A 24,636-nucleotide genomic window follows, 5' to 3' on the forward strand; every position below is an offset into this window, starting at 1 on the left:
GTTTGCTTCATACAAGGATGCAGCGTCGCACGAGGAGGGGGCACTCGTTGCGTCTGGCAAGTCTTCCGCCACCGAAAACGCTGCTGCCAGCGGCGGCAATACGAAGCAACCGGCAGCAGTCAACGAAGATCCCGTTGATCAGTACTGGGCTAAGGAGCGTGGGCTGATCAAGCGGCCGCACGATCCCCAGTTCTGTCGGCATGGAGCCAAAGGCATGTGTGACTATTGCATGCCGATCGAACCGTTCGATATGGCATTCCACGCTGAGCATGGCATCAAGCATTTGTCTTTTCACGCGTACCTGCGGCATCAAAACATTGGGGTGCCATCGTCTTCTGCATCATCGTCGTCCTCTACGTACGTGCCGCCCCTGGAGGAAGTCTCGTACCGCGTCAAGACCCCATGCCCATCAGGACACCATGCGCCGTGGCCCGCTGGCATCTGCACCAAGTGCCAGCCATCCGCCATCACACTTCAGCGGCAGCCGTACCGCATGGTAGATCATGTCGAGTTCGTGCACTCGTCGCTCATTGACCATGTGTTGGACATATGGCGCAAGACAGCGACGCAGCGATTTGGATTCCTACTAGGCCATTATGAGCCGTATGAAAAAGTGCCTATGGGCATCAAGGCGGTCATCGAAGCGATCCACGAGCCGCCGCAGGCGGGCGAGATCGATGGCATCGAGCTGGGCTTGCCCTGGGACGACGAGCCTCGGATTACATCGCTCGCTGCACAGTGTGGCATGAGCATCGTCGGCATGATCTACACGGATTTGGAGGTGGCGGACCCATCGCACACGGATGCATCGCTCGCCGGTCTTGTGGCATGCAAGCGGCATGCGGACAGTTTCTTCCTGAGTGGCCAGGAGGCGATCTTTGCCGCTCAACTGCAGGCGCAGCACAAGAATGCATGCCGCTGGACCGAGAGCGGCTCGTTCAACAGCAAGTTTGTCACATGTGTGCTGAGTGGGAATCCCGAGGGCGACATTGATGTGTCGGCCTACCAGGTGAGTGAACAGGTCATGGGCATGGTCGATGCCGATATGATCGAGGCGAGCGTGCATCCCACGACGATCCGCGTCAAGCCGAATGACGAGAGCCGGTACGTGCCGGATGTCTTTTTCCGCTACACGAACAAGTATGGCATCGACATCAAGGAAAATGCATCGCCGACCTTCCCAGTCGAATACCTGCTCGTGACATGCACGCACGGTTTTCCAACTGAGCCGAAGCCCGCGCTTCTTGTCGTCCACCTTCCCGATCGAGAATCGCCCGGGCCTGCAGGACCAGACGCTCGAGCTTGTCTTGCATGGTCTTCGCACACTCCTAACGCATCCTGATGGCACCTTCGACGAAGATATGCACCACTTGGACCATGCCCGCTTCGTCCGCTGGCTTAGTGACTGGCACTTGCTCGCGTTTTTGGATCACACAAGTCTCTTGTCGCATGACGAAATGCGGCATGCGTGTCGAACGGCCGTGTCGCATGACGATGTGCAAGCCTTGACCGCGTTGCTCATGTCTCCTGGATGGCGTACCCTGGTGGCGCTTGCCCGTGAGACGGCGCCGCCTCCGTCTTCGCCGCCATCAGCGGGCACCAGTGCGCGAGACTCGTCGTCCGCGGCGGCAGGCACGGATCCAGCACCAACCGACAGCATCGTGGACGCACCGACGGTATCTGCCGATGCGGGTGTCTCCTCTTCTGCGGCTGACGGCGTCGCATGTCCGCACTGCACGTTCCTCAATGCACCAGGCAGCACGGACTGTGACGTGTGTGGACTACCGTTGTGACACGCCCAGCAACGCGCCCAACGACTTGTGTGAGTCTTTTCATGGACACCATCTACCTACCATGTTATCCGCATCTACGCAGGACTCTTTTATGCATGCTGGTTTGCAGGCGATGTGGCCGTGGCGGCGGCGGCAGTAGCAGTAGCAGCAGCACGCCGACGAGTTCGTTGTTTCTTCGACGCACGCGCATTCCGACGTGCATTCCGCGCATACTCAGCATCGCTCCAGCGCTCCATGTGCCATGGCACCCATGTATCGCATAGCCTTTGCATGCCTTCCCATAGCCGCTGGACATACGTAGCATGCGCCGCCAAGGAAGACAGCATTCCATCCGCTTGCACCTGTGCTTGAGCGTGCTGGAGGAGTGTGTGCTCGGCCGAGAGAAGCACCGCCGCCATGTCTGCTCGGCTGTGGAGCCAGGCCAGTTGGCCCAGCGAGCGCTTTTGGTACGTGGACGCGAGGATCGGACGCAGCATGGCGTACGAAACGCGCACATTCGGCGGGACAAAGACCGGCTCTGATGGCGATGACGACAGCACGTCCTGCGCGCGATCCTTCTCGGAACTGGGGGGCAGATGGGTGCCGCTCTTGTCGTCGACGGCCTCGTCACTCAGCGCTGCTTCTTTTTCCATGCTCGCGAGCCACCTCTTCGACATCGATTCCATGCCCTGCTCACCGACCATGCCAGCGTCACGGCGCTCATTCTCACGCGCATGCACGGCCTCGATACTGTCGTGTAGGACCGACGGACGCGGCATGCGCAGCTGCACTGCCATGCGGCTCAGCTGCTCCGCATACATCCGCAGGGCATCGTCCACATACGCGCGTGCAAGTGCCAAATACGCACCCCGGCAGCGCGCTTGCACCTCGGCATCGCGCTGCTCGGCTGTGTGAATACCTATGGTCGGCAGGCCCTGCGGACCAGCCGACAGGCGCGAGAGAATAGCACGTGCCGTCGTCGATTGCACGGACGCATTCGAGACGAGCAACGTGGGCGGGGCCGAGCATGCATGCCGCACAAGCAGTTTGAACGTCGTTGTGTTCGGCAGCACAGGCCAGCGTTGCGTGTCATGTGCATGTGAGAGCGGCTGTGTCATGACTTCGAACGCCACGGCCATATCGGGCATCCGCGCCAGCTCGCCCAGAGCCATGAGCGTCGTGTTCAGGGTATGTGTCGTGGGCGTGCACAGAGCCGGCACACTGGCATCTGGGTATTGCAGGTCCAGACCAAAGCCGGAACGAAGCAGGTGCAGGAACTCTGGTAGACGGCCCGTCAGTCGCAGCACACGTGCAGCAAGATCAAGCGTCAGCACACGCGGCAGCGTGCCCTGCTTTTGGATGTCCAGCAGCAGCATTGACACGGTATGCGCGGCCTGCAGTGCGGCTGCTTGCACATGTTCCGCTGCCGCCGCCGTCCGATGTGCTGGTGGCACGGGCGATGAGGAGGGTGGCTGTGGCTGAGCGCGGCGTACGTGCCGAGCCGACGTGAGCAGCTCACGCTCGTAGCGCGTCTTGTAGCGCTGTAGCTTCTGCTCAAAGTTGCGCACGAGACCGACCATCATGTAGTGGCACGTGTCCTGGTTTGGCGCCGCTTGGACATGCCCTGTCTCTCGCACACGGAGCATATCGTTCCACAGATCACGCATGTACCGGTATCTGCCGCCATGTGACAGCACACGAAGCACGTCGTTGTAAGCGGCTGCAGTCCGCTCCGCAGGTGCGATCTCCAAGAGGACTTGCCGCGTGCGCCGTGCAAATGTACGTGCATTCTTGCCACCCATGCCACGGACGGGCGGCACTGGCGCAAGAGTGTCTGGTGTCGACAGGTCGAGTGGCGTGCAGGAAGGCAACAGCGCTTCGTCGTCCGACGCATGCACATCGCGGCGCAGCGAAGCGATGCGCTGCCGTTCACGCACGTAGTGCACGTACTTGTCCTGTGCGGGGAGGAGCAGCTGAAGCACTCGTTGGTGGTGCCTGGCCTCCAGCTTCGGCGGCACACGCACAGAGCCATCCGGCAGCTTCTGCGGCCGCTCATTCAGCGCACATTCATACAGACTCCATAGCTGTTCAGGCGGGATCCGCTCCGACGACTCCAGCATGCGTACAAGGACCGCCCCAGCGCCCTGTTCGTGAACGTGGGTCGCGATCGATGTGGGTATCGAGGAGGAAAAGAACGTCGCTGTTGCTATGTCGGACGATGATGCCGGCGATCCAGACGCTCGTGACGCCGCCGCTTCATGTGGCGCAGCTCTTCGTGACACAACCGGCGCATCTGGAATGGTGATTGTGCTGAATGCTACTCGCACACCACACACACCGCTTCGTGCCAAGCGAGCACGCGGCGCTAGCATACGCGTGTATGCGAGCTGAGTCGCCGCCGCTCGCTGCATCTCGCACGTACGAAATACCAAGTTGTGCTGCCAAGAAGGAGAAAAAGACTAACGCCAATGTCGTGGCACAACCTCTTTCGGTTTCGATCGTCGCTGGACGGATGGGTGTAGGCGCTTGAATTGCCTACACGATCTCTTCGATGATTTGCTTTACTCCTTTGCTTCGCATCGCTTGCTTGCCTGCCTGCCTGCTTTTCGCCCTTTCTTCCAGTGGCCTACGAGTGCATCGTGACACATCACGTGAACAATCAGCGTGAGCCGACGCTGTGCGCATCGTCTCTCGACCCTCCACCGCGAAGGTGGAGGACCAGTGCGTGCGCCCGACAACGCTCGATTCCTTTCCCTAGGGTGCGCGCTGCCTCCGGGTGTTGTGTTGGTGCATATGTGGAATTAATCATCCGAGATCTGAGCTCAGACACACACACACACACTTATCCACATCCACACACAGACGACGCCAGCCCAGATACTCACATCAGCTGCCCCAAGCTTCGGTGCAGAGGGTCGTCAACCAACTATCGTGATGGAGGACCGTGCGGCAAAAGCGGAGCGTGCACGCAAACAACTGTATAGGCACCGTGAGATCCAACGTCGGAAACGCCAATCATTGCTTCTCGAACCTGCACCCAGCGCCGCTGAATCAAACGCGGTTTCATCCCATGCGCCTGCGTCTCCCAAGGCAGCCACACACGAAACTTTGATATCACATCCCAAGCCGCAGACACAGCTGCAGCCGCAGCCAGCTGTGGAGGCGCCAACGAGTTCTCATGTCGAGAATCCGCCGTCTGAACCTGCATGTGAACCTGCTCACTTTGCGTCTGAACTATGGTCATCCGATCAGCCATTGGAACAAACGGCTGCTTTCGATTTCGTACAACCAGAAGAGACGGATGCGTCACACGGGATAAAGAATCAGCACCAGATACCACACCCGACCGAGCCCGCATACACAGAGCCGTTCAATGCACCCTATTCCGCCGATGATCGCTCGCTGCCTGCAGACGATTACGATAAACCTGCGGCACAGCTCACAGACGAGCCTGAGACTGTGCAGGAGGCTGAGCCAGCCACGGGGCTTTTTTCGTCGGCGTACGAGCCAGCCACGGACTCGGACTTTCTCTCATCGACACGCCATTCGTCCCTGGACTTGTTCCATGCCAATCCACACCTGCGAAATCTGTACGCACCCAGTCCACAGCGCCCTAAATCCATGGACAATTTCGCCGAAAGCTTCGAGGCTTCTGTTGACGAGCCGACCGTGCATGACACACAAGATGAACAGCCCAACCATGCTGCCTCTTCTTTGTTTGCGACGGCCGACTCCGACAAATCTGGCACACCAGCCACCACTCTCGACTATGCTCCTGCCGTGAATGAGTCTGCGCAGCGCGAGCAGGCATACTCAAACGACGCATACACGTATGATGATGCCTATTTGCAAGATGATGTGTATGACCACAATAATGCCTATGGAAAGGATGGCGCATTTGAATTGGACGATCCATACGAGCAAGACTATGCGTATGGACACGACGATGCGTACGGCCAAAACCATGTCGATGCACATGAGTATTATGCCCCGCATAATTATGGTCATGACGAGCCTTACACATCTGCGTACACCCAGGACTATGCGCACGATGTGTATGAAGCAACCGCTGACCCCAGCTCCGAGTATCACTCCGATGGCCACTTCGATGATCCCGCCACATTTGAGCTGCATGATCCACACGATGCGTTGCCTACTGCACAGGACTTTGATCCCGAGCACATGCTCGAGCCCATTTCCGAACAGAGCCAAGAGTCCAATACCACACCACCGTCTTCATCGTCGCCGAAACTTCAACACCCAAACACCGATACCAAGGATGCGCAGCATGGCTCTGCTGATGCATCTGGTGCACCACTTGGCAGTGGGGCAGCATCCGCTGACCACTTATTTGACCAGCCATTGTCGTCAAGTAACGACGCTCTCTTTGAAATGCCTGCCTCATCCACGGCACCAGGTGATCCGCCTCACGTGGCAGATCAACTCTTTGCCGAGAACGATATGCCCTCATGGGATGACGATTCAGATGATAAGAACGTGCCGTCTGTAGCCCAAGAGGATCCAGCATATGCTACCTCCGAGCCGTGCACCAAACGATCCGCCACGGCCGACTCTGCATCAGAGCCTGTCGCAACGGCATCTGCGCCTGCCTCTTCATCACACCTTGACGAGCTTTGCACACAACTCTCCAACCTGCAGCTTGCTCATGACGCCACGCAGACCCAGCTGACGTCCGTGCAGGCAGAGTACAAGTCCTGTACAGACCAGCTCCACACCGTCACGGCCAAGCTCGAGGCATTGCAAGCGGATTACGCAACCCTTCTTGCCGCACACACCTCGTTAAAAGCGGAGCGCGATGATCTATCCCAGCAATCTGCTACCGCTGCAAAGGAGCATAACGACCAAGTGGCGCATCTTGAGACAGAGCTTGCCAAGCTCCAAGAGGCGTCTAACGCGTCACGTGAGAGGGAGTCGCAATACATTCAGACCATCCAAGCCTTTGAGGAGGAACAGCAGCGGCGGCAGTCCGAGAATACGTTGGTGCCCGTCTCAGCAGCGGCAGACCAAGGCCTACCGAGCCGCATCGATGAAGCACGGCGCAGCCTATCGGGTACACATGGACGAACGCACAAACGCAGTGCAACGACATCAGCAGCAGCGCCACGCCTTCCTCCTCTCGCGGAGCAAGAGCTCAGTGTGCAACTTCCTCGGCGACAGCCAACCGACAAGCCGCGAATGCGCCGTAATCCCGATATGCCAGCGAGTCAGCAGCACCAGCGGAAGACGAGTCTCTCCATGCTTCGTGCACGCATGTCGTCAGATGCCTCAGACGCCACTCCCTTTACGCCCTCACTCCCCACGCGGAAACTATCCATCGTGCAGACGGGTGACGACAACGTCGCGAGCTCTGTGCAGAACCGTGTCGACATGGCACGGACACAGTCCAATCAGTTTTCTCAAGATGCGCTCTTGTTCTGCAGTTCGTGCAAGGGCGATTTGATCATTGTCTAATCGTCACGATAGCTAAAACACTACAACAACGCAGTCTCTTCAACCGTCCGTGCCATCGCCCTGTACATAGGGAAGTAGAAGATACGCCTGGTTTGGTCAGGTTGGTGAATTATACGACGGCAATATACGATAGCGACAGCATAATTTCCTTGTCACAAAATATACAATGATATAAATCGACAACAGCAGGAGCAAGAAAAAAAAAGACAACGCCAAACAGATGACCAAGGTACAACAATAGGTCCCATGGCGGCAGTGTAGATGTCGATGATAATAATATTGTGAGGAAGGGCAACAGAAAGACGGTGATGTGAATCGTGACGATGCAAATGTTGATGATGAACCGAGAAAAGAAGAAGAAAAAAAAAACAAAACAACCAAGAAAGAAAAGAGGGGGGGAAGAGCGATACAAAGACACCATCACTAACATCAAGTGTCTTGTCTCCATATCATCCTGTACCCTTCCTCCCCCTAGAACAAATATCATCGTTCCTCGACGCTATAGAACCAAGCAGTTGCTTGCTTTCCTTCGCTTGACAGGTGCGGGCGACAGTACACATCGAATAGCTTCATCAAATACACCTTTGAGCCCTTTCTGCGTTAGGGCCGAGCATTCCAGATATCGTACAGCCCGAATTTCCTTCGCCATCTGGACTGCCTGGCTGTACGTGATGGGGGCCATACGTCGGTCACGCAAGCGCGCATTCATCTCAGGGTCCTCCCGCAAATCCAACTTCGTGCCAACGAGGAGAATGGGGGTATCGGGTGCGTGGTGCGACACCTCCGGCCACCACTTGGTCTTGGCGTTCTCAAAACTCGAAGGACTCACAATTGAGAAACATATGAGAAAGACGTCTGTCTGCGGATACGAAAGCGGACGCAACCGATCATAATCCTCTTGTCCAGCGGTATCCCAGAGTCCTATTCATACCAACAGCAAATCATACACAAATGTGCATGCGTTAGTTCTGATCATATTGCACGAAAAGTATACACATACCTAGATTCACTGGCCGTCCATCCACCATCACGCTAGCCGTGTAGTTGTCAAATACCGTCGGGACGTATTCGCTCTGTATTCATGTTAGTTCTGAACGTATTATCGTTTCGAGACCCGAAGCCGCATGCCCTTCACATACGACTGCTTCCCTATAACAACCACATACAGGAAAAGCATTCGTGGTGTACGAAATCAGTAAGCACGTCTTGCCGACGGCACCATATGCCAACCACCACGCCTGCCTCATAAGTACAAACTGATCCTGCCATTCATGCCACGTACACTTGATATTACGCATTCTGCCAACAACTAGCGGGCTTCCCTGCACACCAATGGGGGGGAGGAGGCCACACAGAACAATCTGTTCTCGCTGGAGCGAAAAGCCGTTCGTCGACCTGGTCAATTCGGTTGGACGGTCGGTCCCTCCTTCACGGCCTCTTCCCCTTCCAAGGCCGGCCGAGACATGCGCACAATGTACAACGGCGCGCGTTGGTCTACTTCTCTAGGCGAGGGCAAAACAAAATTGCCTCGAGGCAGCCACCCCTGGTTACGTAACAACCAAGATGACGGCTCCATCATCTCGGCCGACGTCCAATGTCCTTAGTCCCCACTTAGTTCTACACCCTGCAGCATGCGCACGGATAACATCCAACCTGTGCACATAGGTGATGAGCTTGCGACGCGCAAGTATATAGGCTGTCCCCCTTCACAAGAGGCATAGATCTGAAAGAGAACTCGTGCCATATCTGTTGGCCCTTTGCATCTCCTTACGAACACTGTCCATCCTCCTCCCCCACCCTTATCCCCTGATCCCATACGTGGCCTGGTGCTGCGATAAGTCCACATATCCAGTTTGGTTTGACGAGCGTCCTCTTTGACTAGGTCACCGTCAACTCTTTCCATTGGCTTCCCTTCTTTCCGTTTCACCTATTGAAGAATTCCTCATCTATCAACTTGCTTATCCCTTGACCCACCCTCCTTTTCACGTCTTCTTCACACCTTTCCCCATCCTCTCGTCCCTTCTTCCATCTTCATTTTTCCTTACTACCCTGACTTGATCCGTGCTTCAGGCTGGTCCTGAGCTTCTTGGTCATTCTTTTTATCACACCTGATTCTTTGTTGATCATCTCACATTCCCTTTCCCCCTCCCCCAGCTTTTCTCCAGTTCCAATCCTCAACCTGACTTTCTATTGCATTCATCCCTACTCCCCCGCAGTTATACCGTTCGTCTTTTGGCGCAAACTTACGCACTTGCACGCAAGATAAGCCTGGCGTGTCACGAATTTCTTCTTTTCTTACTTTCACTCGTGTGCGTTGCCTTCCCTTACGTACGCACGCACTTCTTCAGTATGATGGCATGGTCAAATGCGTCCATATACAACATGAGCACGAATAAGGTGCAGGAGAAAAATGATCTCTTTCCTTCCGCTCTTGGACTCTCGGTCCTTCCACGTACTTTGAAGCCGGTATGTGGCATCGTCAGTACCGAGAATTCGGACAGTTCCGAAAGCTCAGAGTCAGATTCGGACAACGACGATGTTAATGTATCCACGCCATCGCAAGACTCGAGCATCGATGGAACACCCATCACTTTACCACAGCGTCCCGATGTTGCCCTGACACGGGATGTGCATTGGTTTTGTCCACGGGATACACTTCCCATGCGCCAGTCTATGCAACCCAAGCATGTGCCACCTTCGCACTTGACACTCATCACGAACCATGGCTTGACATTGGCATCAAGAGGTAGACCCACCGAACATCGTCCGTCAGTTTCTTTTTCGCCGAGATCCGAGCACCGCGCTGCAGCTGCTCAGAGGATGTTTTATGCTCTGGCACACTCAAGTCGACGCGATCGCGGAATCCATCAGCGGCAGCAGCAGCAGCATGAAGGCCTCTCCACGACAAATGGATCTTCTCGTCCTCGTGTCTCCCTGCTGCAGGGTCTTTCTGCACAGGCCCGTCGTCGACATAACCGCGCTGAGCATGATCCATCTCGCGATGAGGTAAAGTTCTCACCTACTATGCATGGAACACAACATTGTGTCATTGCCATGCAGTCCAGCACCTTTGAGCTGGTTGTCTCACCGCCCACGCCTAGGGCTGATGAACATGAATGGCAGTACGGATCAGCCGTGACGGGCGTAAGTATCACATCACACAAGATGCCTCATGCCACGCCACCACGTCCCCCATCGCCTTCGCTTCAGCCACCGCCTTTCGAGCTTGCACCTGGACGAGCGATGCAGATTGCTCAGCGCAAAAAACTCGCGACTGCACAACACGCCAAAGCTGCAGCTTCAGCTGCCGCACAATCTGCCGTGCTGCAGAAGCGGCGCGCAAACTTTCACATGAATCAGAGCATGCCAGCTTCATCCACCATGTCAGCTACCTTTTCATCGGCACCGACGCCTTCGTTCTCGGTCACGGCACGTGCGCAGCCATCGTTTCGTGGTCCTGCACCAGACGTTGTCTCTCACAAAATGGCACAGCGACCTACTAACGAAGTTGCCAGATACATTCCACCCAGTCGACGTCGAATGACAACCGTCGCTTCCGCCATCGCCCAGCGTCACTTGGTCCCTGCAGCGCACTGACTGATCTAGATTGCGTTTGACATCAAGAGCAAATTCGACTGGCGTATTCTCCACATTTATGCACCACTACTGATATCTGATAGAGTTCATACCTCACGATATAATGCAGCGCGTCATGACACACTTATCCCCGGTTTCGTCGTTAACGACCTCCACATTTACACGTGATTCACTTGACTAGTTTTGGACTGAGGGTCACGTGTCTTTATCCCATGAGCCGCGAATCTCAAGCGCCTTGATTCCCTCAGCCTCTGTCCTGTCCAAACCTACCTCTTTACGAGAGTCGTCGCTGTCATGGTACGTCGTCGCAATGACAGGTGCACTTGTCTCTTGTGTCGCATATCATGATCCGCTAGGGCCTTTTTGGCATCGCTATAAGTGATATTGCATATGTGCGCAAGACCCACACGCGCTTGTCTGTCATATTGTCGCTCAAGTACTAACGCAATCGGCGCAGGCCAAGGTTCGCACTCAAGATCTCCAGAACAAGTCGAAGGCGGACCTTCTGAACCAAGTGGCTGAGCTGCGCAAGGAGCTGCTTCAGCTCCGAGTTCAGAAGGTGGCCGGTGGTGCCTCGAGTAAGCTCGCTCGCATGTACGTATACACCGATGCTTGAATTTTGTCTCGTTATGGAACTTGGCAAAACTGACTTCTCAGCCACACCGTCCGCAAGAACATTGCGCGTGTTCTTACTGTTATCAACCTCAAGCAGCGTGCGAACATGCGTGAGTTCTACAAGGGCAAGAAGTTCCAGCCGCTTGACCTCCGTCCAAAGAAGACCCGCGCTCTTCGCAGGAAGATGACGAAGTACGAGGTCTCGCAAAGGACCGAGCGCAAGCATAAGAAGGATGTTCACTTCGGTGTCCGTCGTTACGTTCTCAAGGCGTAAATGACGCATGACTCATGAGTTTTTATTTGGGCTATGAACATGTGTGACACCTGTGCTTACTATTATGTGACTGGCGGCGTGTACATGCAGTATTGTTTGTATTAAGCCATCACGTTGCCTCTGTAGCTCTTGCTACCTGCTCCCCCTACCAAAACCAAAAGGAATATAGAGTCGCGCATTTGCGCATGTACTTTCCCATGTGACGTAAGCCTTGTAGCTAACAAGATCATGGTGTGCAATGACAGTGTGCTTCTATCCAACTTAAGAGTGTCAGAACGGGCTAGTAAGATTCACGAGAGGAGGTTTCGGAAAGTACAAGCCTCTTCATACTCGAATGCTACCGGACATTCGCATGTGCTCGAAGAGGCTTCCGAAACACGAATGTATCATTATTGCAATATCCGAAAGGACAGTGTCGTCTTCCACTATTGGAATGATTGATTTAGGCGCTGCTTCTGCAAGGTAAGAAAGCAACATAGAAATACGTACACAAGCTGTGAAAGAGAAAACGTAACCGATAGAGAAACACGAATGCAAGTCCATGTGGACCGAGCACGAGTGTGAGGCGTAAGTTTATATCACTCACGTTGTGTGTTATTATGCGCACGTACAATATTGTTGATGGGAATATGAATCAGCTTTACAAGATAGCCAATAAAGCCCATAATCACGAACCCGGTGCCAACAGCGCGACAGATCTGAATGAATTCTAGCGCGTGTCAGATTCTCACTTTTTCGTCACAGAGGAAGCGCGAAATGAGATCTAAACATACCCTTGCGTCCTGGCTTCGTGCAACGGTTCAAAAACTGTGTACCTTCATTTAAGAAAGCGACAGGCTCCTGTGCTAGCTCACGAATCCGCTCCGACATGATCGCAATTGTTTCGACTGACGTTCGTAGAGCGCGACGCAGTGCCAGGTCCCAGTACGAATCGAGAGGCACTCGTGGATCACGTGATTCCGTCGACACCCTCGCTGGGTGTGCTCGTCGTGTGTGTCTGGCTGATTTCTTGAATGAACCCGCAGCGAAGGACACGCAGGTCACACGCGCATTCGACGAGGAAATACGCCTGATCCCAGAATTTCAGCTTTCCTGTCACAATCCAGCAACACCATGTTCAGGCTAGCAGCGGCTCGAGGGCTGCCTGTGGTTGAACGATCAGTCGCGCGCGTGCCCGCTTATGTGCAAAGTAGCCGGTGCGAAAGCACTGTGGCAGACCACACATTATCAGACACGCCGCAAGCTTCGATGCCAAAATCAATTCGATACCCATACTTTGTATCACGTGTAGGTATGGCAGGAACAAGCTTGCCGGTGTACACTGATATTCGACATGGTGGATCGAAATGGATCACTCAGATTCGTAAAGTGGAAGGAGATGTATCGGTACGTTACAAAGTCGAGAATCACACCGCAAGAAGCAGACAACTTACACAATCTCGAAGGCTTTGTGTCATGACTTGTTTGATGACATGGGTTGGGGAAACCCTTACGATAAATGCAATCCGAACGCACGCATGCTCTTGCGAGTAACGAATAATGCTGGCCCCAAGACAGTGCACCTACGTTCGAATGTATCGAGAGAAGTCAAGGCTTGGCTAGAGAGCCGTGGCTTTTAAAGCTCTTGCTCTTCAATTCGATTGTCTACACTAAATACCCATTCCCCAACTTTTTGTATCCCTACACACCCACAAGCTGACGATCAAATTGATGTTTCGCTATCCATCATTGTGTGAGCAAGATTCTCAAAAACCCCATTTCGACGTCTGCACCCGAGTGGCTACCCCATAGGCCGTCAAGAGCATGGTCACAGTGGACAAGACGACTAGAACAAAACCGCCAGTTCGGTACATCCATTTAACTTCCCAGAATGCCAGAAGTAATTCGGCCATTAGCAATGAACACAATGTGTAGCCAAACATGCTAGGATAAGTCAATCATGCTGGAAGTTCTACAATAATACATACCGATGGTACTTCCACATGGCTTTAGCCCGTGATTCCGTGCCATAGAAGTAGGATTTCCAATAGACGGTCGTCGCACCGAATGCGGCTTGTGTCCAAATCAGAACAATAATGGCGCAGCCTAGCATGCCGTGCCAAGAAATGAAATGCTTCTGTCCGGGAAGGTCATGTAAATACCAAACAACCCATGCGCCCAGTGTGATGAGGGGTAATCCCAGATACAAGACGATCGTCTTGTGCCAATTGAGACCAGCTTGCTTTTCAGCAGGCGTCTTGGTAGGCTGGACGACAAGAATGCTCTGAATCAAACAAAATAGGCCAAGTGTGACTAGGATAGGGTGCCAAGCAAAGAAAGAAAAAGATCCATCCCATACTTTGTAGATGCCGGTACCTATCACACAGAGGACAAAAGAAGAAACTGCTACTTGTGCAAGAACGGCTCCTGGCCCATTGTTCTGCCAAAGCAACGAGCCTGGATGTGACATTGTCACGGCGATTCAGGTTACTCCACATCGCCGACAACGGCGTCCTTATATCATGGACATGGGCTTTACGCACATCGTCATTGCCCGAACGGCAAGCATCAGAAACTAGAAATGAAAGTGGGTCTTTCGACGCAGGTGATCCAAAACTAAGGCCGATATGCCTGAATGTGAAACCATGCGACTCACACCTTGCATTCAGTAAAAGATCGTGACGAGTCGCTCATTGACACCAACGTTGAATGAATCCCGCAAAACTACATGACTTGCTATGACGCTTTGTACCGAATGAACGAAGTAGGTGAAGTGATATGACATCTTAGGGCATAGACGCAAGTCGGTGTCGGTTTGTTCCACGGCGTTGATTCGGTGTAACATTTACGGCGATTCGCGCCAAGGTTGTGTGGTAGATTTGAAATATTCTTCGATGCGATTCGTGGAAAGGCGGGTCAAGCACGTGCCGCTGGTTTTTGTCCTGAGGCGGGCGGCTAAATCTCTCTCCTCATCCTGTAACACCCGAGAACAGAGACTAATGTCGTTCCTTCGCAGCAGCATTGCTTCGACCCTTCGCGCTCCTCTGCGTTCAGCAACGGCCCCACGCGTCGCTGTCCGTGCTATTTCTACTTCGCCTCTGCGTTTCTCAGAGCATCAGGCTCCGATCATCCAAGGTGAGGGTCCTAAGCCTGGTGAGATTGCATCGGATGAGCAGCAGAGCACAGGTCTTGAGCGCTTTGAACTGATGGGCCGTCTCCAGGGTGTCGACGTGTTCGACATGAGCCCACTGGATGCTTCCCGTCAGGGAACCGTCGCCAACCCAATCAAGGTCCGGAGTATGGTATGTTTGGTCTATGATTAGACACCGCTGTCAGATGCCAGAGCTGACATTTTGCTACAGGCTAAGGAGCAAGTGATTGGCAGCACCGGCTACCCAGCCGACTCGTTCGACACGGTGTGGATGAAGCTTGATTTCGAGCACCCACGGGCTCGTTGCCCCCTCAGTGGTAACGGTATGTATACGGCTTCTGCTTGTTTTTTTTTGTATTCAGAAGAAACGCTTGAAGGTACTAACACACACACAGTGTACGAACTGGAGTACATCGGCCCTGAGGACCACGCTCACTAAACGCTTTACACGCCCTGTGATGAAGTTGTGGTCGTTTTTGTGAGAATATTCTTATGTAGTCCTTAACGCACACACTCATACACACATATATATATCAATTGAAACCGCTCCCAATCGGACACAACTACACCGAAGTACTCGTGCGTATGCAAGGGTTCCTGTGTAAGCGCTTAAAGACATCCTTTGGCATTACATCTATAGAAAAACCTAAGTATGAGGGGGCTTGGTCTTCGCGTTCCTTAGCACCGCTAATCAGCATAGTGACCGTGTCCCTAATACCCTGGTATTATCATCCAAAAAAACGGATACAAAATGCATGGCTCCGCGCCATGATTGCGAACGTGTACGATGCAGATCGCAGCGCAGGAACCTCACTATCTCTCTCTCTCTCTTCCTCACCGTAAACAGAAAACGAAGCAAGCAGTAAGCAAATGATGATTACTTAAATCAAACGAAGGTAGTTGCTGGGGACGATGCCGAGCTCACCGTTCGGGCGCTGGGCTTGCCACCATTTGCCTGAACTGTCGACAATCTGCAATATATCGCCCTTGGTAAATGAGATCTCCGTTGGGTCGTCTTCGCTGGCTTTGTATGAATATAGAGCCTCGGCTCGTTGAACAGAGCCCATGCCCGTTTCCAGAGGAGCAGATGACGCAGGTGCCGAGCCATCCACACCAACAGCACCTGCACCAACGCCGGCACTGCCGAAGTTAGAGGTGGTGATCGGTGGTGCGAGGTTGCTTCCATTGACACCCCCACCGTTGGGCACCATAGAGGCGAACGTCGTCGACTGCGACGCTGGTGCAGCCGTCGCAGCAGATGCATCCGCAGGCTCACCATGGTTGCCGCCAGCACGGGCAGCGCTACCGTTCGAAGCCATGTTGATTGAAACATCTTCTGGTTGCTGCGAGTAGCCACCAGAAAGTGGATCAGCGCCAAGTGCGGATGGTGTACCCAGGTTTGGTGACCTAAGACCCGCCTCTGACGAGTACATATTGTTGTCGCCAATGGTGTCCATGGCCCTGTTCTCAGACATCTTAGAATTGTCAGGGCCACTGAAAGTATTGCCGCCACCGTTGCGGTTACGCAAGCCACTTCCTGAGAAAGTACCAATAATTCCATCCATACCACTGGCATTACCCTTGCCGCTCATTGTGTTGTCTGTGTACATCAAGTTATTACGGCCCATCGAAGACGACTGCACACCCGTGCAAGCCATGTGGTCCATCTCGTACTTGATGGCAAAGTAAATCAGACATAACAAATTTCCGATAGCAAGGATCAAGTAGCCAGCACCCAATGCCTCGAGATCACCGTGGTCCGAGTAGATGCCGAAGTCGGTGTGCAAGACGGAAAGAAGTGTACCAATCCCGAACATGATGGAAGTCATTAGTACAATAGGCGTGCCCATAAAAATGATTAGGAATACGGCACAGCACAAGAACAGCTCGAGGAATGTCGTGAACCACACCGTCCGGCCAAGCAGGACGCTGAGATGGCTATGATTTTGTGCGTAACACTGAGAGATGAAGCTGATAAACCAACCGCAAATGTTGAGAGCCTCGCCGAACCAGAGGCAGCTGTTTGCTACGCCCATACTAAGAGGTCAGAGAATATACTGCTTCGCTTCTGACCATACGTACACGGCGTTCATCTTTGGAAGACCACCCGGCATTGCCAAATGGAAGAGTCAAGGATGAGGACAAATCTCACTCACGCACGTCGGATCCCTCTCCGTCAGGCGGCCCAGCCAGAGCGAAGCCTAAAACGTAGGCACTGACATGTGCGGAAATATTTCTCGAGTCCTCTGGCGCGTACGGCATCCCAAACTGGAAATGGTTCAACCAAAAAGTGCCACCCGCATGCAGGTTTCATTCCCTCCCTGACTGGAACGCTGAGAAATATGCGGCAGAATTACATGTTCTACTATGTCATTGGTGTAAAGATGCATTATGCATATATTGTGCATGACAAATTCTACCCCTTCCCAAGTGGAGCTCTTACCCTATGAGCTCCGCTTGCCACTTTGGGCGAAAGATTAGTAGTTTGTTTCTTAGTATGGCAGATCGACGTGCTTTACAAGCCGCGCTGCAGGAACGCTATGGAAACCAAGACGCGCTCAGTAGCGCGACTTCCGCCGCCGAGGCAACGACGGTCGCGTCCGCACGAAAGAAACGCGAGCACATGCGTCGAGCGGCTGTAGCCGCGCTGTCGAGTGTACCTTCAGAGGATGAAGACGGTTACATACCCCTGACGGGATCGCGCCCGCAGCACACCCGTAGACACGAATCACGTCTTCCACGTGAGGAGGATGAGCTTGACAATGGCGAAGACGAGCATGCACAACACACAGCTGCGAGCGAACGCATCGCTCTGGGTCCCAGTGCCGAACGACAGCGCAAGCTGGACCGGCGTCGCCACCTTCGTTCGTTTTTGGCGTCTGCAAAAAGCGGTGTAGATGCGAATGATGCTAGTCGCAATCGTAACACCAACAGCGATGATGTCGATGACATTGAGATCATCGTGCGCCGGCCACGAGCAACTGCCAAGTCAGTCCAGCCCTCTCCGGCACAGATTCACGAGGAAGATGCTTTTGCTATGAGCGAAGATGCTATGTCGATGTACAGGGGAGCTGATGTATGTGGTGCTTCCAATGCCATCAACGTAATGAGCTCATCTCGCGCTGCCATGGATGTTGACGATATGGACGAAGATGAGAGTGAAGCACAAGAGGCGTGGGAACAGGCCCAGATGCGCCGCGTGCATGTGGCGCATGATGCACCTTCTGAAGGATCACCGACAAAGTTTGAAGAGGCCCATGTTCCGGCCGCTGTGCCTCTTGTATCAGCACTGCCGACGCCAAATTCATGTATGACACGCTTGGAGCAGCGTCTGGTGCATTTAGAACAAAGCGCAGCGGACCACCAGCAGCATGCCGAAGACACTCAAACTACGTTGCGAACATTGGCCGAGGAAGAATCGACATTGAAAGTGGAGGCAGACGCTCTCGAACGAAAAGCTGCTTGGTTCACGGATATGAAGAAGTATGTCGATGCTTTGGCAGGTTTCTTAGATACGAAAATGCCCATGCTCGAGACACTTGAGCACAATGCACTTGCGTTGCTTGTTGACCGCTGCCTTACGCGGCAACGAGCACGCGCTCTAGCATGGGAAGACGATATTGCTTTGGTGCATGGTGCCTCTGGTGCTTCGCTATGGATCGCTCGACCAGGAACATCGGAAGAGTTGCGTCGGCTTGATTCTGACGGCGCTTGGAATAGTGCCATCCGTGCGGACCGGCGCAGACGTATACAAGAAGGCGTCACGGATTCGAGTGCACAATGGCTGGACGATGATGAAAAAGCACATTTCAACGACGGTCACCAACAACTGTGTCTCGAGCATGAACAAGTCATGAAAGACGTCCAAGCACTGGCATTCCGTGCTCCAGATGCGTGTGTACCGGACTCGATGGTGTCGCGCTTCGATGTATGGCGTAAGACCTTCCCAGACGAATACCACATGGCATGGGGCGGCTTGGCACTCGCAAATGCATGGGAATTTTATGCTCGGTATGAGCTGGTATTGTGGGATGCATTGTGGTGCCCGACGACGAGTGCGGGTGACGTGTGCCTGGGCGGATCGCCCGAGGGGATCCCAGGCTTTGCATGGGAGCAAGCCGTGTCAAAATATGTGGAAGCAGGGCATGCAGGAAGCGCAAATCACTGCGATAAAGGACAAACGGTTCAAGGTGTCAGCAGCAGTGGTACTGGAGGAGATGACGAAATCACATCGACACTTGTGGCCAAGACCGTAGTGCCAAAACTCATGGCATTGGCTCAGAACGGTGCATATGATCCGTTTAGTGCGGCAGAGACACAAGCTGCTCTGGACGTCATCGAGCAAGTCTCATACGTATTGGAGCCGACGCACTGGCAGTTCCAAGCCCTGGTCCAGGCTTTTCGGAATGCGGTGACGCCACACGTGCATGTTTTGGCGAATGCGTTGCGTGCCACTCCTACGTTCGCTGGTGCGCCGATGCATCCTGATGGACCGCCAGCACGGATACGGCTAGTCAAAGCCATCACGACCCTCACATGCCACATCTTCCGCTGGTCAACCTACTGGGTAGGACCGCATGCTCTTCCCTGGAATGACGCCAGTGAAGTGGCGGAGATGGAGGCATTAGCAACCGAAGCTGTCACCTGTGCTTGGAGCCAAATAGAGCAAGCAGCGGCACTGCAGCCCGTGGCCGACATCGCCCAAACCCTGCTGCATGTATGGCCCACCACAGTGGCGATCGATCTGCGACATGCATGTGAGGCATACGTACAGACCGTTCGTCGGTAAACTCCGGTCCCGGCTCGCTTCTGCGCTGGATGGCTGACTAGCTTGAGATGTTGTTGACTCAAAAGAACACGTGGCTGGAGACTCGACGTCGATCGGCCCCTTCAACACGTGCTTCCGGATGTCGTTTTGCTTGTATATATGCATACATTGATATGTATTTTGTTGTACAATAGATACCCAGTAGAAATTAGAGATACCCATGCAACAGGATGACGCAGTTGCTCGATGATTTGAACAAGATCGGAGGATCATCCCTACATGCACTTGATCACTACACAAAATGATACGACGCATTCATGCCTGTAAGCATGTGACGCGCTTGCTGAGCACCAGCAATTCGCTCAAGTCGTAGCAGGTCGTACTTGCAAAAAAGTGTCCACACCTGCAAATCGCCGGCATCGACGACGGCCTGTGTCTCATAGCGACTTGTCAGCGGTGCATTTGTCAGCTCGGCATAAAATGTCGCGTGTTCAGGCGGCGCATAGAAAATCACAGTCATCGCACCACGCACAATGTAGCGCCTGTAGTAGTGAAAGCGCTCAGACAAGAGAAGCACACTTTTCTTGCCAGAGAAAAAAGCTTCTCGAGCACGAGAGATATCACGCGTCGAGGAGTACTCAGAGAGCGTCGTGTACGAGATGGGAGGATCGAGTTTCCGGAAATAATCTTCCACACGCACAAAATCGAAGAAGGATGGGACGACAATCATTGTGTGAGATGTCGTAACGGCAGACTTCTTAAGCAGAGACATGATGCGATCCTTGAACGCAAGGAGACGCAGGTCAGCTTCACTCTGCGCGCTAGAGCACTCGAAGCGGAAGAACGTCTGCCGAACGCCCGGCGTCACTAACGACATACTGGGCACATGATGTTCATCCAGCGAGGTCGTTCGAAGGCGCCCGCCGACATTTTGAAGTGAATGGAACAGATGCCGAAATTCAGGCGCATCCAACGACGAAAACAGGATGCTCTGCCGCAGCAAAGGTGCCTGACCGTCCAAGTACCAGGGTTTGACGCGTGAAAAGTCAGTGTCATGTGCCTCTTTCGGAATGACACTCAATCGTTCCCATACAAACTTGACATGTTCCCAGTTCTGCATGAGCATCACATCAAGCTGATCGGCTATGACGATTTCCAGCGATGACAGGTAGTCTGAATCGTGATCTTTTTCGATTAGCAGTCGTAGACCCAAGGGACTTGTCATGATTAGATCGCTCTCGTAAAATGCACTGTACAGTCTGAGTGTCTTGCGTGTGAGCTTGACGCCCAGCTTAAAATTGTCGTCAATATTGCCTTGGAACGTGTGTCGATGATCTTCGGGGTATCGGTGTGCCGACTCAGGATCCGCCAGTTTGTCGATGGAACCCGGCGGCAGACTAAATTCTCTTTCAAATCGAGCCTTTTGTTCAACTTGCTCACATCCGGAACAAGCAATCATCGATTCGATCCAGACCTTCGCCGTGTGTCGAAACGGCGCCAGCACAAGCACTTTGGGTCGCGTAAACCCCTGGTCGCGGAACTCAGGCAGCTCGTCGTCACCGACACTGTCTTGATCGGCTTTGTCATTCTCGACCTGCGCGGCTACTGCTTTCGCAAGTCGTTCATTATCCTTAAGAATCCGCTGCCGTGTTTTGGCCAGATGGCTCATAGCATGCATCGCCGTTACCTGCCGCAGAGGCGCATGCTCCGGAATCGTTACGCGAGAGTGCCAAACATCCATGTACTCTCCCAAGTACTGTAAGAATTCGATCTGCAACGCTGTCGGCTCAGTTTTGCCGCTGAACGCGCGCCAAATACGCGCATGTGGTCGTGATACGGGACGAGAATGTGGTACTTGGGAAGACGCTTCTCGATGGATGCGCACGAGTTGTGCACCTCCAAACTGAGGGACTGGTTCAGGCTGGCCCCATACCAAGTGTTCAGGATCTATTCCTTGAAGTGCCTTAGACTCGGCATCGAAGTGCCAGTGGAACGCATCTTGTTGATCTGAAACTTGTATAGAAGCATTTTCATTGCTGTTGTCTTGGCTTTTAAGACGGCTTGGCCCATGGTTCTCGTCGCCGTCGTCGTCATCTTCTTCTTCATTAGCAACTATCACGGGGATCATACGTTGCTGGTGCAGCTCCGACGCATGTGACGCGGTGCCCTGTTCTGCTTTGGTGTGCTTTTCTGCTGGTGCTGACACCGGTGCAGCATCGCGCTTACGCTTCGACAATGACGAGGCACCCTGCTTTGGATACACATGCGCACGCTCAGCGGCCTTCGGACGATCCTCCTCACGAGGGTGCACATTTTTCACATTCAGCAGTGTCATAAGACGAACATGAGCGACATTGTCTCCCGCACTCATGTTACGTCGTGTGCCGCGTGGACTTGAACTTGAATAGGCGCCAACTCAAGCAAGAGACGTCAAAGAAGAGAAAATTTGTCAAGATGTCGTCGACGTAGTGAAGTGGCCGTGAGAGTGAATCTTGCCCTCCACACGTGATTCGTCGGTGGCGAAAAAATGTTGTCTTTCATAAAGTGCGCGCCTGTGAATTTGTAGGAAAATAGCACTCGCCGCGAACAAATGTTCAGGTAGAGTCCTTTCTAGCGAACGCCACACGGATCAAGCCTCACCGTCACACCCCCTCCCCTTCCTACCCTATTCCTGTTGACATCTCAAGATGCCGCTCCCACAGTCTAAAAACCGTGTCGGTTTAGGACACGCCATTATCAACCGACGTGCAAAAGAAGCGCGCGACCCAAAATCGTCCGAATTTCACACCACCGACACACATTTCGGTCAGCCGAAATGGAAACAGCTGCAGTCTGTCACACATGAAGGTGATTTGGAAGAGTTCCTAAATACAGCAGAAATGGCCGACGCAGACTTCACTGCCGAGCGGCGTGGCGTGAAAGTCATCGACACGAGCGGATCGCGCACGCGCCACAACCCGTACTTGTTGACGCCTCAGCAAGAAGCTGAAGTGCTAGAGAACCAGCGCGCCAACAAAGATCGTTTGCGCGTACCCAGACGTCCACGATGGAACGAAAGGACGACACCTGCGCAACTTGAGCGCGCAGAAAAGGATGCGTTTCTTACGTGGCGTCGTGGCCTCGCTGAACTTCAAGATGGAATCGGGTTCGTCCTGACACCCTTTGAACGTAACTTGGAAGTTTGGCGTCAGCTATGGCGTGTGATTGAGCGTAGCCAGCTGGTTGTTCAAATTGTCGATGCGCGCAATCCTCTCCGATTCCGCTGTGAAGATTTAGAACGATACGTCCACAGCATGCCGGCAAATCCCGCTGACATGTCAGCCATTCCTCCGGACGACGCAAAGCATTATCGCGGTCCTCGCAATACCCTCCTGCTGATTAACAAGGCAGATCTTCTCGACAACGAGCAGCGCCGCCTATGGGCGAAGCACTTCCAGGACCACGGTGTCATGTTTGCCTTTTTCAGTGCGATGGATGAAACGGCGCGGCAACTCGCAAAGCAGCAGCGTGCCGAGCAGTTTGAGGCTGTGCGTATCCAAAAAGACAGCGAGAATGTTGAACATGAAGAGAAACAAGGGATCGAGGGCACGGACAACACGAGCGAGGACGAACAATCGCAGGCTCCCCATCATACGGAGAGTGTCAAAGACGCCGACACCGCTAACACTACCCCTGATGTGAAGCCTTTAGATGACTCACGCACCCCTGAGGCAACAGCTGATGCTGTCGAAAGTACCCTGTCTCTCCAAGATGACCCAGCACGAATCTTGAGTGTGCTTGAGCTGGAGGACCTGTTCTTGCATTGTGCGCCAGATCTGACGCTCTTCCGTCGTCCTGGCACAGACCTGCCGAACGATGGTGTGCCCGAGAAACTAACGGTTGGGTTTGTAGGCTACCCGAACGTCGGTAAATCATCCACTATCAACGCGCTCCTGGGCGAGAAGAAAGTCTCTGTTAGTGCTACACCCGGCAAGACGAAACATTTCCAAACGATTCATCTCAGTCCCACGACCATCATTTGCGACTGTCCAGGACTTGTCTTTCCGCAATTCTCTACGTCGCCGGCTGATCTTGTGTGCGATGGCATTCTTCCCATTGATCAAATGCGCGAATACACAGCGCCTGCCGAGCTTGTGGCGCAGCGCATCCCAAAGGACATCCTATGCCGAACGTACAACATGGATATCCCTACTCTCAGTAAAGAGGAAGGTGGTCTCGGCCGCCCAACAGGCATGGAAATACTCACAGCGTTTGCCATTGCGCGTGGACTGGCACGACAAGGCCAGGGCAATCCGGACGAGTCGCGTGCTGCTCGCTATGTCCTCAAGGATTATGTGAATGCCCGCCTATTGTACGCACATCCCCCCCCAGGTGTCGATGCCCACACCTTTAATGCAGGTCGTCAAGAGAAACTGCGACAAGAACTGCCTGAGCGCCGGCCTGCTTCGACGCCGTCGTCGTCATCGTCGTCGACTACGCCAGTCACTCCACATATGCATGGCGGACGAGCGTCAGTGGCTGACTCGTCGAAGACAGCATCGATTGACCAAGCCTTTTTTGGTGACTCTGCCACCTCGAGTATCATGACGAAGGCCGAAGACGCATGCCGCCTGTCGGCCGTCTGAGTATGGAGCAAACGGGTGCGCCTGGTCTCGGTAGTAAAAAGCACAACAAAGGAAATAAACGGCGCAAGCAGCGATCAGCTCAAGACTAATAGTGCTAGTGCAGTGACACGCTTAGCACACGCAACATAATTTCACTTACGACATATCTACGACAGTTGACTATGGTCGCTGCACTATACAGTGCCCAGTCACGTAGCTTGCCTATCTGGGATTGTGGGATCAAAAATGGGCGAGCCCAGGAGACGCGCGCCCTTTCATTCTAGCTGGTCAATGATCACGACATGACATACGCACAGAATTTCATTTCTCCAATTAAAATTATAAATAGGTTCCACATTCATCCACACAGACCCAAGACCCAGCGGTACACGGTTCGTTTCTAG

General features: G+C 53.6%; 14 protein-coding genes across 14 annotated transcripts; 8 read left to right on the plus strand and 6 right to left on the minus strand.

The window, feature by feature from the left end:
• Positions 1 to 214: 214 nt before the first annotated feature.
• MGL_1794 (uncharacterized protein) lies at positions 215 to 1,342 on the plus strand (the record flags this gene model as incomplete). The annotated part of the gene is made up of 1 exon (XM_001730743.1): positions 215 to 1,342. One exon carries the CDS (start codon positions 215 to 217, stop codon positions 1,340 to 1,342), a length of 1,128 nt encoding a protein of 375 aa, XP_001730795.1.
• A 540-nt stretch (positions 1,343 to 1,882) lies between these two features.
• MGL_1795 (uncharacterized protein) lies at positions 1,883 to 4,183 on the minus strand (the record flags this gene model as incomplete). The annotated part of the gene is made up of 1 exon (XM_001730744.1): positions 1,883 to 4,183. One exon carries the CDS (start codon positions 4,181 to 4,183, stop codon positions 1,883 to 1,885), a length of 2,301 nt encoding a protein of 766 aa, XP_001730796.1.
• A 523-nt stretch (positions 4,184 to 4,706) lies between these two features.
• MGL_1796 (uncharacterized protein) lies at positions 4,707 to 7,244 on the plus strand (the record flags this gene model as incomplete). Its single annotated transcript, XM_001730745.1, has 1 exon — positions 4,707 to 7,244. The coding sequence occupies one exon, from the start codon at positions 4,707 to 4,709 to the stop codon at positions 7,242 to 7,244; it is 2,538 nt and encodes an 845-aa protein (XP_001730797.1).
• Positions 7,245 to 7,743: 499 nt separating this feature from the next.
• Positions 7,744 to 8,491, minus strand: MGL_1797 (uncharacterized protein; the record flags this gene model as incomplete). The annotated part of the gene is made up of 3 exons (XM_001730746.1): positions 7,744 to 8,165; positions 8,245 to 8,317; positions 8,411 to 8,491. 3 exons carry the CDS (start codon positions 8,489 to 8,491, stop codon positions 7,744 to 7,746), a joined length of 576 nt encoding a protein of 191 aa, XP_001730798.1.
• Positions 8,492 to 9,596: 1,105 nt separating this feature from the next.
• On the plus strand, positions 9,597 to 10,841 carry MGL_1798 (uncharacterized protein; the record flags this gene model as incomplete). The annotated part of the gene is made up of 1 exon (XM_001730747.1): positions 9,597 to 10,841. The coding sequence occupies one exon, from the start codon at positions 9,597 to 9,599 to the stop codon at positions 10,839 to 10,841; it is 1,245 nt and encodes a 414-aa protein (XP_001730799.1).
• Positions 10,842 to 11,135: 294 nt separating this feature from the next.
• Positions 11,136 to 11,730, plus strand: MGL_1799 (uncharacterized protein; the record flags this gene model as incomplete). Its single annotated transcript, XM_001730748.1, has 3 exons — positions 11,136 to 11,138; positions 11,299 to 11,435; positions 11,499 to 11,730. 3 exons carry the CDS (start codon positions 11,136 to 11,138, stop codon positions 11,728 to 11,730), a joined length of 372 nt encoding a protein of 123 aa, XP_001730800.1.
• A 578-nt stretch (positions 11,731 to 12,308) lies between these two features.
• On the minus strand, positions 12,309 to 12,600 carry MGL_1800 (uncharacterized protein; the record flags this gene model as incomplete). Its single annotated transcript, XM_001730749.1, has 2 exons — positions 12,309 to 12,439; positions 12,504 to 12,600. 2 exons carry the CDS (start codon positions 12,598 to 12,600, stop codon positions 12,309 to 12,311), a joined length of 228 nt encoding a protein of 75 aa, XP_001730801.1.
• Positions 12,601 to 12,843: 243 nt separating this feature from the next.
• On the plus strand, positions 12,844 to 13,349 carry MGL_1801 (uncharacterized protein; the record flags this gene model as incomplete). Its single annotated transcript, XM_001730750.1, has 2 exons — positions 12,844 to 13,116; positions 13,176 to 13,349. 2 exons carry the CDS (start codon positions 12,844 to 12,846, stop codon positions 13,347 to 13,349), a joined length of 447 nt encoding a protein of 148 aa, XP_001730802.1.
• Positions 13,350 to 13,475: 126 nt separating this feature from the next.
• On the minus strand, positions 13,476 to 14,179 carry MGL_1802 (uncharacterized protein; the record flags this gene model as incomplete). Its single annotated transcript, XM_001730751.1, has 2 exons — positions 13,476 to 13,653; positions 13,698 to 14,179. 2 exons carry the CDS (start codon positions 14,177 to 14,179, stop codon positions 13,476 to 13,478), a joined length of 660 nt encoding a protein of 219 aa, XP_001730803.1.
• Positions 14,180 to 14,708: 529 nt separating this feature from the next.
• MGL_1803 (uncharacterized protein) lies at positions 14,709 to 15,299 on the plus strand (the record flags this gene model as incomplete). Its single annotated transcript, XM_001730752.1, has 3 exons — positions 14,709 to 15,011; positions 15,072 to 15,183; positions 15,256 to 15,299. The coding sequence occupies 3 exons, from the start codon at positions 14,709 to 14,711 to the stop codon at positions 15,297 to 15,299; spliced, it is 459 nt and encodes a 152-aa protein (XP_001730804.1).
• A 442-nt stretch (positions 15,300 to 15,741) lies between these two features.
• Positions 15,742 to 16,677, minus strand: MGL_1804 (uncharacterized protein; the record flags this gene model as incomplete). Its single annotated transcript, XM_001730753.1, has 1 exon — positions 15,742 to 16,677. One exon carries the CDS (start codon positions 16,675 to 16,677, stop codon positions 15,742 to 15,744), a length of 936 nt encoding a protein of 311 aa, XP_001730805.1.
• Positions 16,678 to 17,357: 680 nt separating this feature from the next.
• MGL_1805 (uncharacterized protein) lies at positions 17,358 to 19,649 on the plus strand (the record flags this gene model as incomplete). Its single annotated transcript, XM_001730754.1, has 1 exon — positions 17,358 to 19,649. The coding sequence occupies one exon, from the start codon at positions 17,358 to 17,360 to the stop codon at positions 19,647 to 19,649; it is 2,292 nt and encodes a 763-aa protein (XP_001730806.1).
• A 271-nt stretch (positions 19,650 to 19,920) lies between these two features.
• MGL_1806 (uncharacterized protein) lies at positions 19,921 to 21,999 on the minus strand (the record flags this gene model as incomplete). Its single annotated transcript, XM_001730755.1, has 1 exon — positions 19,921 to 21,999. The coding sequence occupies one exon, from the start codon at positions 21,997 to 21,999 to the stop codon at positions 19,921 to 19,923; it is 2,079 nt and encodes a 692-aa protein (XP_001730807.1).
• A 316-nt stretch (positions 22,000 to 22,315) lies between these two features.
• MGL_1807 (uncharacterized protein) lies at positions 22,316 to 24,253 on the plus strand (the record flags this gene model as incomplete). Its single annotated transcript, XM_001730756.1, has 1 exon — positions 22,316 to 24,253. One exon carries the CDS (start codon positions 22,316 to 22,318, stop codon positions 24,251 to 24,253), a length of 1,938 nt encoding a protein of 645 aa, XP_001730808.1.
• Positions 24,254 to 24,636: the final 383 nt, after the last annotated feature.

This window comes from Malassezia globosa, assembly GCF_000181695.2.
Source record: "Malassezia globosa CBS 7966 chromosome Unknown mgl_sf_4.1, whole genome shotgun sequence".
NCBI lineage: Eukaryota > Fungi > Basidiomycota > Malasseziomycetes > Malasseziales > Malasseziaceae > Malassezia > Malassezia globosa.